Here is a 15646-nt window from a genome sequence, read left to right on the forward strand (position 1 = left end):
TTGTCCACCTCATATACTGATTTAACATTCTTTTCATGTAGAAAAAGCTCCAGGAAAAGAAAGTTTGGCTTTTGTCCACTACAACGAGCAGTCCTTTAACCCACCTGTCACAAGGTTTCATCTGGTCAACAGACAGGGAATGTCCTGTTCAACCTGACCATACAGGCTGTAGCTAGACTATCCTGAAAGTGATCAAATCAACAGAGCAGAACTGCAAAGGCGAGAATTCTTAATATAGTATGTCAGATGCTGTTTGTTATTCTGGAGCGGAGAATAGATGCTGTTAGTTTTTTTTAACTGTCTGGAGAAGTACACCATTATTCACTAGAACCCATCTATGTGTTTATTCTGAGAGAAATGCTGTTAATTTGAAGGAAAGCTGACCCAGCAAACTGTTTCCTTGACAATGAAGATTCTTCAAAATATTTGAATGTTCACAAAATGGCATGCCTTGTTTTAGAAATCTGCTGAAAAAAATGTGCTTTGCATTGCTTTACATTTTAATTATTTAAAATGTATCTATTGTGGATATGCAGCACTTCTGTGTCTGACGACCTGAGTTTGAATCTACCTGTAGTTGAAAATGAATCTGAATTCAAGTGATTCATACTGTATTTGGCATCAGTTCAGAAAAGATGAGAGGAATTCTGCCTTGTGATATTATTTTTCAAAATGTATTGCAAAATTCTAATCAAGGCCATTTTAATCTTTTCTTAAAGAAACAAATGTATTACCCTTAAAATGTTAAAAAGGTAATAGGAACACTCAATCTTTTAATGATTAAAATGCACCACTCTCGTTTGGTACTGTATGTTTATAAGGTCATGCTTGAGGGTCATGTTGCTTTTACACACTAAAGATGAAGAGATTTAATAGTTTTTATTTTTTCATTGCATCCTCATAACTACAGCCATTTCCCATTAAAAGTAACAGTCGATTGGCACTAAATCCTTGTTCTGTTATTATGCACATCACTGTGTTCCCAGCTGATTAAAGAAAGATGAATATTTAGTAGTAGGGGTGTAATATTAACTGAACTTTCCAAATTCTCTGTCCCTGTATTGGAATAAAAGTGGAGAAAATGTACAAGGAGCTCTTACGTATATTTCCACATCCTGACCTACAGTATACTATTGAGGTTTGTCTTGCGACTAATCTTTAGATATTTTCATTGGTCGGGAGCCAAGTCAATACACATCCACCTTTAGGAAATGTGAGAGGTCATGGGTAGGGTGTTTTTGTCTGATAGAGTATATACTGCACGTTTTCTGGTATGCATTCCATAGTAACCCTTACCCTTTGCGCATTATGAAAGGAGTTACAAGACAGTTTTGCATCTGAAATGTAATATAGGTCAAGGGAAATGTGATTTGTTGACAGATCATTTATGGATTCTTATTAGTGGTCCATAGTAACCATGTCCCTATCTGCACTGTGTATGATGCTACTGTATATAAGCAAGGTTTTCATATTAGTGTAAGGAAAATGTAAAGGTTATGCACAAGGTCATTTTTATACAAAACATACTGTTTACAGTATGATTTCCTATTTGTGTCAAAGTGTAACCATTGCCATATACAGTATACAGTATTTCAGCAAAGGTCAGAGGTCATAGGTAAGGTCAATTTTTTTTTACCAGAGCATATAAGGCAGGAGTTCCCTATTCTGGTCATGGAGAGTCGCACACCTGCTCATTTTCATTCCAGCTAAGAGTAATTACCTAATTGAAGCCTTAAAAAAGCTGCTTGATTGGCATGAAAGCTTATTAACACATTTGTTTGTGTTTAAACAAGATAATATTGTGTTTAAACACAAACCTTTTTGCATTTAAATGAGATAACTACATTAAAATGAGATACTGTTTGCACGTATACAAGATAACATTACGTTAAAACATGATAGTTTGTGAACAATACTGCCTACTATATTGATTAATGTCTTGCAATATATATGCAATAATATTGTCCCACTCAAACTAGCACTGGCTTTCTGAAAATGATTTACATAAATATCACCTATGAGCAGTTTTGAATTTATTTTAAACTCCACCCTGAAGCTGACAAACACAACAGCCACTGCCTAGGAGTTCACTTTCGTATCTCTCCTTGACAATAGCTTCTGCGTGTTTCAGAATCTTTCCTTCACTCCAGTTTGGTCTCCCAGAATCACGTTTTTTTCTGTCTCTGAACTCTTGACCGTAAAGATGAAACAAAGACTCTGAGCGAGTTACGGAAGTGATGTCACAGACCTCTGACACCTGAACAGTGTAAAAAGCTCTGCTGGGTAAAGGATCCAGTCCTTTGAAGCTGCCAGCTATCTAGGGAGTGGAGCTGTGCACTGGGACTGAATCCCAGTAAGACCAGGGAAAGCTCCACTTCTCACACAAGCAAGCAGGACTAGGAATGTCAAATCAGGTCTTGCCTGATCTGCATTAACTGAAAGGCAGAGCACAGCTATTTGAGATAACTGTGGGCAGAAAGTACCCATGTTTACTTCATTGAATTCTGCCAATGGTGTTTGTCCATCAGCATGTTGAGTAGCTTGTGGCGGCAAGACTTGATAAACACGTCAAATGATCTGTTACTGGAAATTCATTAGGAGAGGGGGAGGGTGTCAGGGGACTTACTGCATTTAAGAAAATCATCATCCCCTGGAAACTATGGTATGGAAATTTTGATTAAATGTTCATTCCGGTTTCTTTCCTTGCGATCAAATTTGCAAATTTACAGTACTAAATTATAGATTAATCTGACCTTTTCCAGCAATTAGGACAGACAAATACAATTTAATGAGCAGAGCCCCTGAGAAACAGATCAGGTTGCAATGGCCTGGGTCTAAATTAATGTAACTGCCATCTTCACATTTGACTTATTCTGGACTGCGTCGTTACTGAGAGGATTACCTGAGAGAAGAAACCTTGCCAACAGCAAAGCTGCAGCTAAAGACCTCAAATGTCATAATCTAATCAAAAAGATGAAGGAAAAGAACATTTTTTTCCATTCATATTTAGTCAACCTTTTTTCCCCTTAGGAGGAGAATGGGAGCTACAGCAAATAAACATTTGCCATCTGTTACAGCAAAAAATACAAGTTAACTGTTTTTCCTTTCTATTTTTAAAATTAACCATTTTTTTCCCCCTGTAATGCCTCAGTTTGTAAACTCTTTTCAGTTACTCAAGCCCAACTAGCACTGCAATCCTGCAATGACTTGAGCGAGATGAAGAGCACACACTGTCCTTCAAGGGCTGTGTGTTTGTGATGAGTGCAGCCCTCCTTGTTTGTGTGTTGGAATGTGATTTCAGTGACCTTGATTCGCAGGCTCCAACTACTCCCTAGACAGCAGATGACTACCACAGCAGAGTTACACTGTTTCAATTTCAGAGGGCGGTGACATCCAATTACATCCAATTAGCCAATCACAGAAGGGATTAACAACAATAAACAAAACAAAAGCAGGGTTCTGGTGCCAACCTGAGGTCAGCTACTGTATCCCATCTCATCAGTTCAGTTTATTTGTTCAGTTCAGTTTATTTATAACATATCATTTCATTGCACTTGAGCATTTCATCAACATGGGAGTTTCTGAGCTTTTCCTGCTATTCATAAAGTCTTACATCACTGGAGTAGCTTAAGAATAAGAAATTGAATGTTCTTGAGTGGCCAAGTCATGAATCCCATTGACAATTTGTAGAATTTGTAGACTCAAAACTGCTGTCCGTAAGCAATCCCCAAGCAACTCGAAAGAGCTTTAGCAAGAAGAGTGGGCAAACATTTCACCAGGTGGTCATGCAAAGCTGACTTTTACAATAAGACTTGTGCCTGTAATTGCAGCCACCAAATATTGAGTCCACATGGATGAGTACATATAAAATCGATATATATCACTTTTTTTTACTGGTAATTATTTTACCCTTAGAAATCTTCAATCTGAGCAAGCAGGTTTCGGATAAAATGTGAAGTTTCAAAAAGATAGGCATGCAAGATTTTGTAATTTCACAGAATGGAATACCATAAGGAGGGTCTGAATACGTGGTATATGGAATGTGTTATGTGAAAGTAACCAAATCAAAATCAAATTCTGAAAAGTAAGGAACATAGTAACAGTATGTGTGCCATTTACTATCATCCATCTGTCCTCTATGTGAAGTCATTTAGTTTCGGTAAAGGTCATGACAATCATGCATATCCCTTAAGTGGAAGGAGCAAGGCAGGCCTTCACCCAAGCTGGGACACCAGTACACGGGCACACACACAATTCACAGACACAAGTTAACGTGGCTGGCATGTCTTTGGAAAGGTGAGTGTAAACTATGCAAACTCCACACGGTAGATGCCCCAGTATAGAATGTAACCCAGAAACCAACACGATGAGGCAGCAGTGCTGACTGCTACTTTCCCACTATTGTCAATGAGCGCTAATTGTTTTCATGGCACATGACAATTCTTGTTCCTTGGCTCACCGCTGCCTTTTGGGGCAGCTGACCTACGATTCAATGGCATTAGTTTTGCCCTTGACAATTAATCACCCTCATAAGCTTTTAACTATAGCCTGGAGCTATGCATGTTCAGATTCCTGTTATATCATTTTCTTGTTTTACACTGGGTGTTCTATGCAAACAGGCAGAAACCAAACATTTAAAACAATTAAGACTTGTCAAAACTGTGACCTGTTTCTAAACTTATTTTTATTTTCTAAATTGATACTGTGACAATGAAACATAAAACTGCTACCAAAACATGAAGAGGGCTTCAGTCTGTAATTAGACAAGCCGCTCCAAGATACAGGCAATTCCAAATAGATGTTACAGGGGTAACATCTCTTCTCTTGTAAAACTGCACCATTGGATCTTTAATGTAATATGTCACCCCAAGGCAGCACCTTAGCCACATTGCCCCTCTTTCTCTCCACACAGGGGCAAATGTTTCAAGCTGCAACAGACACTTTCAAGCAGACTACAATGGTGAGACAATGGGCTTGGCAAGAAAGACTGAAAGTCCTACAAACAATTTGCTCTATAAAAAGCTGTGCTTGCCAACAGCAAGTGGCCCAAGTTGGTCAAGGGAGTGTTTAATTGGTCCATGAGAATGCAGCATTGCTCAGATTCTCACGCCAATCTCCAAAGCCCATGCAGGCGGAGCGCGCAATCTATTTATTAATTATGCAAGTGCTTGTCCTGACATGCAACATTTATATTAAGATTTCCATGCATACCATTGGAACTCAAGGACTTTCATCATTCAGAGCTTTCTAGAGATATCTTCATTTTTACACTCTGTAGTTTGTTGGCCAGTCTGGAGTAATAGGCTCTTCATGCTACATTTATTTTTTTAGAACATATTTTAATGTCCAGCATGCAATTTATTCTATAGCCAGCCTTTGCAATTTGGAACTACAATTTTAAGACTTGGCTATAGAGGGTGGCGAAAACCGAGATGCGCAGCCACGTTCCTCTGACACACCCACCTGCAGAATCTCTTTTCTATTGATGTGCTGTATGCTCCGCAGAGGCTGACTGGATTACTGCTGCAGGATGGAGGAGTGGCACAGCTCTCAATGAGGTCACTACAAACCTGCATGCTCCTAACAGATGCTGGTCTTTCCCAGAAAGCTGAGGACGTCCTGGGTAACTAATCCCATCCCTATCCTATTGTCTCCCCGCCTGCTGGAATTCCCCTGACTGGGGAAGACCTGGTCAATCAGCAAGAGCCGTGACCCAGGCTCAGGGTAGCCCCTTTGTAAACTGCAGAAGTCAGCCTGAACTCAGAGCGAATGCCTGTACTAGCTAGAACATACAGAAGCCCACTTAAGAAGACAAACACCTGAACATTTTTGCAATTCTGTACCCACATTAACAGCGCCACTGGTTTTGAATGTACCTTTAAGTCACTGAATAGCAAGAGAAGTATATAACACGCCATTTGACAAAGATGCCTGAAGAGGGAATCCAGAAATTGCATAAGGCTCTGAAGATGGCCTTCAGGAAACAGAAAAAACTGTTATGCTGGGGAGAAAGGGTACCTGAGAGGACTGTGCAAAGTACATGGCTTTGACAGTTTCAAAAAAGGAGAGAACAGAGCCATGAAATCTTCAAATGGTGTGTGCAGCTCAACTGGGGATGTGTGCAAGACAGGCTGAAGACACAGGAGCATCAGCATTATAAGCAGGATTAGGCACTAGCATACTAAATACCTCAGAGCTTTGAGTGCAGAGCTGCACCGAGACAGGCAGTCAACTAAGAGGACTGCAGATTTAGCATTACGTAAAAAAAATAACTTTCTTCACAAAGTGTTGGGCATGAAGGAAAAATGGATTATCCCTGTTTCATCACACCTGGGAAATGCATGTTTTGTAATTTCCCCTAAGATGAAAGCAAAATAACAGCCCAAGCACTTTCCAAAGTCATTTCAATTGAATACTGATTAGTGTATAAATGTTGATAGAAATTATATATTGATAAAAGCTTAATCATCTAACATCTAATATCGAACTCAAGACAAAAGCAGGTTTAGATCCCAGATGCTGTACATTAAAATAAAAAAGAAACTTTTAAAATCCCAAACACCCTTTATTTAAATAATTTAACACACATAATTTAACAGGAGGCCCTATACAGTAGAACCTCGTCACTTCACCAACATTTGTATCAAGAAAATATTTTTAAAAGAACATGGCTGGGTGGCTTCACACTTTCATACTCCTACAACCCTTTTGGTAAAGCATATCTAAAGAATCTTGTTCTGAATTTTAAATTCATGTCCCATAAAGATCATATGAAGGGTTAATGTCCCATTCTGTAAATGAATTCAGCAGTACTGTAAAAACATCATGAATATTATCAATACCTTGTTTTCTTTAAAATAACATACATAGTTTAAGGGAAGCTTGCCTGATAGCCATTCACAGAACAGGTATAATTAATACAGTGCCTTTAAAACAGATCGACCAGAGAACAGTGGGAAACAATGCAAACTGTCAGATAAATTTCTCTGACTGGATTGAGGAGGCAGCAGCTGGTCAAGACTGGCTTTAGTTTTCTACTCCAGATAGTTCAAACTCTCCCCCCAAAAAAGGTTTTATGGATGGCACCTTGGGAACAAACCAAAGATGTTCAGATAGACCCCTCTTTCTGCAGGATTTACACTGTGCCTGAAGATGCTGTCATTGCTCTGCCTAGTGTCATTCATGGCAGTGTAGCACCAAACTTCATCATTACAGTACAGCACTTAATTGCCTCTGAGGAGGGAGATTTGAGATCTTCTGCCTCAGGCAGCATAAGAACTTAAGAAAAGTTTACAAATGAAGCACAGTCCTCTCAGGTACCCTTTCCCATATAGCCCGTAGGTAGCTAGTAGTTAATTGAACCGAGGATTTCATCCAGGTGTTTCTCAACAGATTCAAGAACGTGCCTTGGTAACTTGTTCCCTACTCCCACAACCCTTTGTGCAAAGAAGTGCCTCCTGTTCTCAATTTTAAATGCAATCCCACATAGTTGCCACTTGTACCCACTGAATGAGAGCACCGCACAGCTTTTCTCCTGAAGACCAAACAGGGCTCTCGACAAGAAGCAACTCGGAAAACAAGTCACATGCTCCCTGGGAGAACAGATAAAAATAATTCTGTGTTTGACTAATATGGTCTTAACAGCAGGGGACCCATAAACATACTCAATCAGAAATACACAGATCCACAGTCTTAGTCTGCAAAATCTTACTATGCTTGAGTGCAAATGACTGTTGAAGGTTCACTCTGTGTGAAACATTGCTTACATGCGGGCTTTATACTGCTGCAGAACCATGTGCTGGACTTATAAATTCGTATTGTAAATGTCTGAGATCTATCTTCTGCTGTGGAACAGATGTAGAGAATGAACTGAACACAACCTTGTGCTGTCTGAATTGCCGGCTTTTGCTGAATCACTGCCTGTATCTTGAAGAATAAGATAATAAATTTACATTATCAGGTATCTTACAAGGAGGAGATCAAAGTTACAAAGAAAATATAAATTGCGCTCACATCTTTGATTTTAAAGCTAGGCCCTCGCTGTGTTAGAAGTTAATAAATCCCTGGGTGATTATTTTCAGATTTGATTAAACTCAAATAGGTGTACTTTATGTTTTACAAAAATATACTTCTCCGACATAAAAAAACTAGCATAAATGGAGCCTACCAAAATACCTATCATATTGAACAAAGTTTTGGGTCACTGGTTAGTTGATATTGTAACGCATACGGCCACCATTGCTTGTGAGAGCCGGCTTTCCAGAGTGGTGACGTCACCGCCCTTCCCTGTGGATAGCAGGGACCGCAGCTGCCAGGCTGATGGGAGATTTCCCTTTGGCTCAAGAGGCTGGGTCCCTGTTGAGTGATGCCAGAGGCCAGGGTTCGAGTCCCTGATGGTGGGGGTCCGACCTGAGGTGGCAGCGGCGAGGGCGCCCATGCGAACCCCGGAGCGTTACAGTATCATGCCACAAGTAGACCCACATGAAACTCATTCATTCTGAAAGATGAACCTTTGAATCTTAATATCAGAGTGCGATGACACATCTAACATCCACACATCTTCTAACCCCTTTATCTAATACCAGGTTCAGTAGCAGCAAGCAACAGGCACAAGGCAGGATACACCCTGGAAAGATGCCAGTGCTTCAAAGGGCAGATACAGAGACACACTCACACCAGGGCCAATTAACCTACCAGCACGTCTCTGGACATGGAAAGAGGAGCACCTGGAGGAAACCCATGTGAACAGGCAGAACATACAAACTCCACACAAATAGCGCTCCTGGTCTGGTTTTGAACCCAGCACTGTGAGGCAGCAATGTTAACCACTGCACTACCATGCCACTCACACATTGATCAGTGGTTCCAAGATACTGTATATGTAAGACCTCTGCTTTTCCTAGACTCCTACCACACTGTAGTTATCCAGCTAATCCTGGACACTGGGGACACAGAAGAAATTGCCACTGCAGGTTGCCCGAGAGCTGATACAATATGTATAAAATTGTGTCTGTTGGGGGGGGGGTTTCTTTAAAGAATGCCCCTTTCAATTCAATTGAAAATACTTTATTCTTCCCCAGTGGGGTAATTTAAGCAGCAAGCGATGCAACATACAACACATAACAAAAAAAAACCCTGCCAAAAAAAAAAGTATATACAGTACTTTTTTAAGATAAAAACAGAAAATGGACTAAAGAAGTCATTGAACGCAACAGTGTGTATTAAAGTACATGCACATTTGTAGAGAGGGCGGCCCTGTCCAGTAGACATCATATTGTCTTAGGCAGTGGGAGTTTTGGGATGCATCTTCCAGCTGAAAAAAACCTCTCATGTCATCTTTTACTGCCCCGGTCCATTATATGGTGTACGAAGGGGAATGCCCAGGTGCAGGTTTCTTGTTGGGTTAGGAATAATATGGTTATGATGTTTTCTTACCTTATCTCTAGTTCAATAACCTTGTCTAGAGCTCAGAAGCACTGGTGGACTTGCGTTGCCTTTAAACTCCCAGAACTACACGTTTCAGCAGAATATTATGGATTTGTTGACCTTATTGCATTACCACCCCATCTGTGTCCCTGGATTTTTGAATCCCATAGCTGAGCCAAAGGGTACACTGTGGTAGCACAGTGTGTACCAGCTGACAGTTCTCCTTTTGAGGTTGAGATAGGAGTTTCTAACTAATTCCCCACAAAAGATCCAGCATTATATAACTCATACCCTCTCCTGGCTGTATAGGTAATATGAAATTCTTCATTGCTGTAGATCTGGAAACAGAGGTAATTTAGGTCAATTGACTCAGTGGAGTGATCTAGAGCTGAGGAATGAAAGGAAGGGTTTTCAACTCTTCAGTACAAGGAGGATGTTATGTTGATTTATAAGCTGCCTGAAGTACAAACTGATAAGGTTAAAGATTGAGGAACATGTTTAATAACAGCCTTTCATATTCAAACCTCCTCTTAACCTCCTGGAGACATTGCATATACTCACAGACAGTATATAAAACATTAAAATAACTGATATATATATATGTTCAAATTTTGCGTATCCTTAATGGTTTCCTCCTTTAATCCTGATCCTCCTTCAGAGTTTAAAGGGGAAACTGCAACTGTAAATGAAGAGTTTATGATAAAATTAAGAAACTTGATTTTCCCTTGAAAAATGTGTGTGACATCAGGCTCTTGAAAAACGGATGGTTGTACCAGAGCTAACATGTCCATGGTTTGATTTTTACATACTGTACATAATAACAGTTAGGCTAGCATTTAAAAATAAAACTTTTACACTAACAGAGATGTGTTCACTTTACATACATGTACAGTCATGTGTGGGATAATGTTAACAAAACCTTAAGAATGCTGAACAAGGACTCTAGAAAATGAATGGAAGGCAATAAGAAATGCAAGCGGAATATTAGGAGACAAAACTGAAAGTGTAGAACAATTGATGTTGTGGTTAAATAATAGAATGTACTAGGAAGACCATATTTAGAATAATTAGAATATACTTCCTGTTTTTTAAATGGTGTTTTTCATTGTTTTTCTTCAATGAAGTCAGGTGATTGCAACAGCTCAATCCCCACAGCATTCTGGGGAAAGTGGTTGAGACCAGGATCTCCACTGTTACTGAATCTCTGCCCTCTTACAATATCCTACCATTTTGATTTGACCTTTTTAACTGTTTCCCCCACGTTGTCTACAGAATAGTAGCCTCTTCGAGAGCAGAATTTCTCAGTTTGCATTTAGTTTATGTTTTTGCTATTTACTGTACATGCAAAACCATGCACTTGTCTACATTAAACATCATTTTCCAAGTGTTTTCCAGGTCATTAAGTCTATCTAAATCTTTTTAAATTTAATTTGCTTCCGCCGCAGTGTTTTAATAATCCTCCTAATTTGGTATTATCTGCAAACTTACTGTAACACGTTTAATAATTTTTCATTAATATAGATCAATGATATGAGTTGAAAAGAGCACGAGTCACTCTTATATAAATCCACTGTTGTCTATTTGCTAACAAATTCTCAATCCTAACACTTGTGTTTCCCTGCATACCTACTGCCTGCAATCATTTACCGCAGTGCAATCATTCAGTGGCACTGTATTCAGTTAACTAGTTCCGCTCATATCTGACATTTTGTTTCCCATGGTCCTCATAAATCCCCCATGGCCCCAGTCAATCACGGTGTGCCTCAGGGTTTAGTGTTGGGCCCACTGATTTTTATCATTTAAGATGCTCTCTCTCTGCAGATGATACGCAAACATATAACCTATACTGTATGCTTGTTATACACATGGCCTTCATTATCACTGTCATGCAGATGATACTGAGATCTATATTAAAACCTCTTCCCCCTATGATCTTCTGCCTCTTTCAATTATGCCTTGTCTGTGTGACATCAGGCTCTAGTGACATAGAACTCCTTGAAATGAAATACTGACAAAACAATTTTTTTGGCGGGAAACACATTTCAACTGGAAAAACAGTTCACAGTAATGGTGGATTGCTTCCTCATTCGAGTGTCAGCCACAGTCAGATATTTGGTGGTCGTACTTGATCCTCTCCTGTCTTTTGAGCTCCACATGAAAAAGTTGACTAAGACATCTTTTTTCACCTTAGAAATAATGATGCCGTTAGGCATCTGTCAATATCCGAAACTGAGTGCTTGATTCAATGCGTTATATCATCAAGGCATGATTTCTGCAACTCTCTGCCCTATGGGCTCCCTAACACTTAGTTGCAATATATACAAAACTCTAAATCTAGACTTCTGACTCACACCAGACCCTGACAGCATATCATTTCTTTGCTCAAATTTCTACACTGATGATGTCACGTATTCAATATAAGATCTTGTTACAGACTTATAGGACTCTGGATAATCCATCATACATTTCTGATCTCCGTTTCGGGCTCCACTCAGTGGAGGCTGGTCCTTTGCTCATTGTACCTAGAATTAAAAGTGTGGCACTATTGGTGACTGTGCTTTTTCTGACGCTCCAATGTTATGGAATGCTCTTCCTCCAACTCTTCGAGAATGAAAAATCTTTGACTCTCTCCAGATCTAAACCTAAAACTCACCTTGTTACTAAGTCCTATGACTGACTTACAGTTTGTCCTGTATCTTCTTTAAGCATTTTATTTACTTTTATTGTGTTTTTTCTCTTTTCTTCTTGACTGTGGCAAACAAACTGTGTTTAATTTGAATGTCCACTTTATGACTTTCCATCAGGATTTAAATCAAGCCTTTACTGACATTTGTCAATAATACTAGGGATTTGCAGCTTTAATGAAACTCTGTTTCATTGCAGGAGGTTCGGGACAACGTTAGGGCTCTGCAGCAATTTCAAAACAAATTCAACAACCTTTTCCACAAAGCTGGATTCGCACACAAGCTGGGCTGTTGAATAAACAGCTTTGCACATGGGATGAGGGAGCGACACTATGGGCGGGGGTTGAGGAAAATGCTCCTTTCTTACTGAGCTCAGCGATGCTCCCCACGCGTGTGGCTAGCAGTGACTGCTCAATGGTCCTCAGCTCCGACTGGCTGTACATGTGGACATCCCCAGACTTGCTGGACCTCTGCTGATCCCTGTGCAGATTCAGGCTGTCCGGCAGGGAGAGAACCCCTGAAATTACACAGAAGATGAAAAATAAATGAATGCTTAATAAAAAAAAACAGACAGTGACAGACTCCATTCATTCATTGCAGAGAAAATGCAATTATCAGATAAGAGAGAGAGTCTATCTCAGTTAGGCCACCTTCAAGCCCACAGATAATACAATCATGGAAGACAGTCATCATCTACTCAGATGGATGCCAAGAGAGTGAGAAAAACCTTTGGCTCTTACAGTATCGTTACTGTCACTAACGATCTACTAACAGCTTCTGATTCTGGTTCTCTTTCTATCCTCTGTCTTCTTTATCTTAGTGCCGTTTTCGACACTGTTAAACATGATATCTTACTTTCTCTTCTTGAGACTGCGTTTGGAGTTTCTGACACTGCTCTTAAATGATTTGAGTCTTGCCTCACTGGGCACTGTCACTTTGTCTCTTTTGGTGGATCTAGGTCTGAAATTGGATTTGTTCAGTCTGGTGTTCCTCAGGGCTCGGAACTGGGCCCCCTTACTTTTCAGCATTTACATTTTTCCAGCTTTTGAGATCACATGGCCTCAACTATCATTTCGATGCTGACGATACTCAAATCTACATCCTTACCAAACCTAACACATGTGGCTGTCTCTATTCTCTGTAATTGCATCTCTGACAAAAAAACACGGACGACTCATCTAAATTGTGACAAGACTGAAGTCATGCTTATTTGCACCCAGGCCCACCCCCCCATCAATGTTGTAACCCTGTTTGTGGTTGGTACTGTACTTGAGCTTCAGTCTAAATTTAAAAACTTGGGGGCGATATCTGTTTCAGGTTTGACATTTGACCCACATATTGTCAAAATATCATCCTATCACCTCAGAAATATTGCCAGGCCTATGTTATCGCTAACTGTTGCTGAAAAGCTCATCAACTCATTTGTCTTCTCCTGAACTGATTACTGTAATGCTCCACTCGCTGGGGTTTCTAAATTCACATTGAACAAACTCCAGTATGTCCAAAATTCAGCAGCCAGAATCCTGACCAGGTCTAGTGCAAGTGATCCCATTACTCCTATCCTGGAGTCCTCACACTGGCTTCCTGTCAGGTTTTGTGTCGACTTCAAAATCCTCATGCTCACCTTTAAGGCTCTGCATGGCTTGACACCTCAGTACCTGTATCTTCCTACTCCCCACCTTACAACCTTTGCTCTTCTTATTATGGTCTCCTAACTGTCCCCCAAGCCCGTCTACACTCTATGGGTGACAGGGCCTTCTCCTGTTATGTCCCAAAGCTCTGGAACTCTATCCCTAAGGATATCAGAGAGTCACCTTCCCTAAACTCTTTCAAATCTAGACTCAATGTCTTCTTCTTTAGAAGAGCCTTTACCTAACTGGTTCTGTTATTTTCCCCTTTGCTCCTCCCGTATTCACCTCCCCCATCTACTGTCTCCACTCATCGTGTATTTTCATTGTGTTTATCTTGTGTATTTTTTGTTGTTGTTGTCATTCTGTAAAGGGCTTTGAGAAGCCACCTTTAAAGGTGCTATATAAAAAAAAGTTTATTATTAGTAGTATGAATAATTAATACCTCAGATAAATGAGATATTGCTGCATAGGAGCAGTGCTGCACTCCCCCGAAGGTTCATTACTGAAAGCACACCGCTTCGTCACTGAGGCCCAGGCCATAGAAAAGTGGGCACTGATCCTGAACACAGTAAATAAATAGAGGAGACTCAGATATCTATCACCTTTCACCTGAGGTGGGAATGTTTCATTCAGATCATATGGGAAGGAAGCGGATTGTGTTTCGGTATCTAAAGGGATTAAAATATAGAACAATGGTTCCATTTTGGTTTCTTACTCTATCCTGACATGTGTTTCTTTTACTGACAAGTGGGGGTTTGGATGCCCGCCTATGCCTCTCCCTGTGGAGGAGATTCATGACCAAAATCAATGGGTCAGTGTGATTTCTGATTTTCCCCTCCTCAAATGGAAAATGATTTGAAATGACCATTTAACTCCCCCTCAGACGAATCCTCTCAGGACATTGGGAGTTGAGGTTTTGGTTGGTTAGACTTTGCCAAAACCTCAGCTTTCTCGCAAAGCTGTTTTCCACGTGAAAAAGATTAAATCTGGCCTGGTGCTTCCTGGGAATTCATAGGCCAGTGGAAAAGGCTTGTCTTCCTTATCCATTCTAGTGATTAGTGTATTTTTAATTACGCTTTGTATAAAACCCACATGCAGTTGCACGTCATGAAGGATATTCAGCAGAATATTTGCTGAAAGACAGATGCAGACAAAACACAGAGATACTGCAGACCAGCACATCTTCCTTGAAAAAGCACAGAGGCATCAAAATAAGAGGAAACGCCTACAAAGAAACTCATTCACACCTTCAATAGAAGCCCCAGAACTGTCTGTTTCACTTTCTCTCCAACAGACGCGTCAAACTGGATACCTGCTGCTTAGGGAAATTCATTTCTAGGTCATAACTGCCTCCTTTGGAAATACAACAGAACTTAATACCTTATTCATTTAAACAGGGAAAAGCATAGTGTATTAGCAGCCAAAGATGTGTAGATATAGAAGCCAGTGAGGCATCTAATGATTTTCAGATTGAAAAAAAAATCTTATTCTGGGTACAAAATCTCCATCTAACTATTTTCTCATATGGAATGCACTCTATGTTTCATTAAGCTGCATTTACAGAGAGAGAACAATGAAGAAGTCTGCATGAGGGCATGCCACTGTCATCCGTCATTGTGAAGTATTGACAACTGCTCAAGGTTTAGCTTTACAGATCAATAAAGTGATGATTTGAACACTGAGGCCTTTAAATGAATACATATTTTGCGAACCTTTGATTGTGAATTTCATGGCCTCTGTAAGGTCTTTAATATAAAGGGCAAGAAAAAAGATTTTTACGCAAAAATGAAACAGATCAGTACAATGCCTTTCATTAATGTTCAGGCTCGGAAAGGAATGTGACACTGCTAAACTGTGACCTCTGCCCACATTTCAGTCCAGGCATGAGACCCAGTGAAGTTAACA

At 40.0% G+C, this 15646-nt stretch overlaps 1 protein-coding gene across 2 annotated transcripts in view; it reads right to left on the reverse strand.

Moving 5' to 3' along the window:
• The window catches only part of LOC148655326 (ankyrin repeat- and BTB/POZ domain-containing protein 3-A), a 176166-nt gene that overhangs the window by 47709 nt on the left and 112811 nt on the right, over positions 1-15646 (reverse strand). For both annotated transcript variants that reach the window (XM_088645841.1, XM_088645840.1), the window contains exon 2: positions 12478-12627. In XM_088645841.1, the coding sequence (XP_088501967.1) occupies positions 12478-12627 (150 nt within the window). The remainder of the gene's footprint in view (positions 1-12477; positions 12628-15646) is intronic.

This window comes from Lepisosteus platostomus, chromosome 9 (assembly GCF_059453375.1).
Source record: "Lepisosteus platostomus isolate fLepPlt1 chromosome 9, fLepPlt1.hap1, whole genome shotgun sequence".
Classification (NCBI taxonomy): domain Eukaryota; kingdom Metazoa; phylum Chordata; class Actinopteri; order Semionotiformes; family Lepisosteidae; genus Lepisosteus; species Lepisosteus platostomus.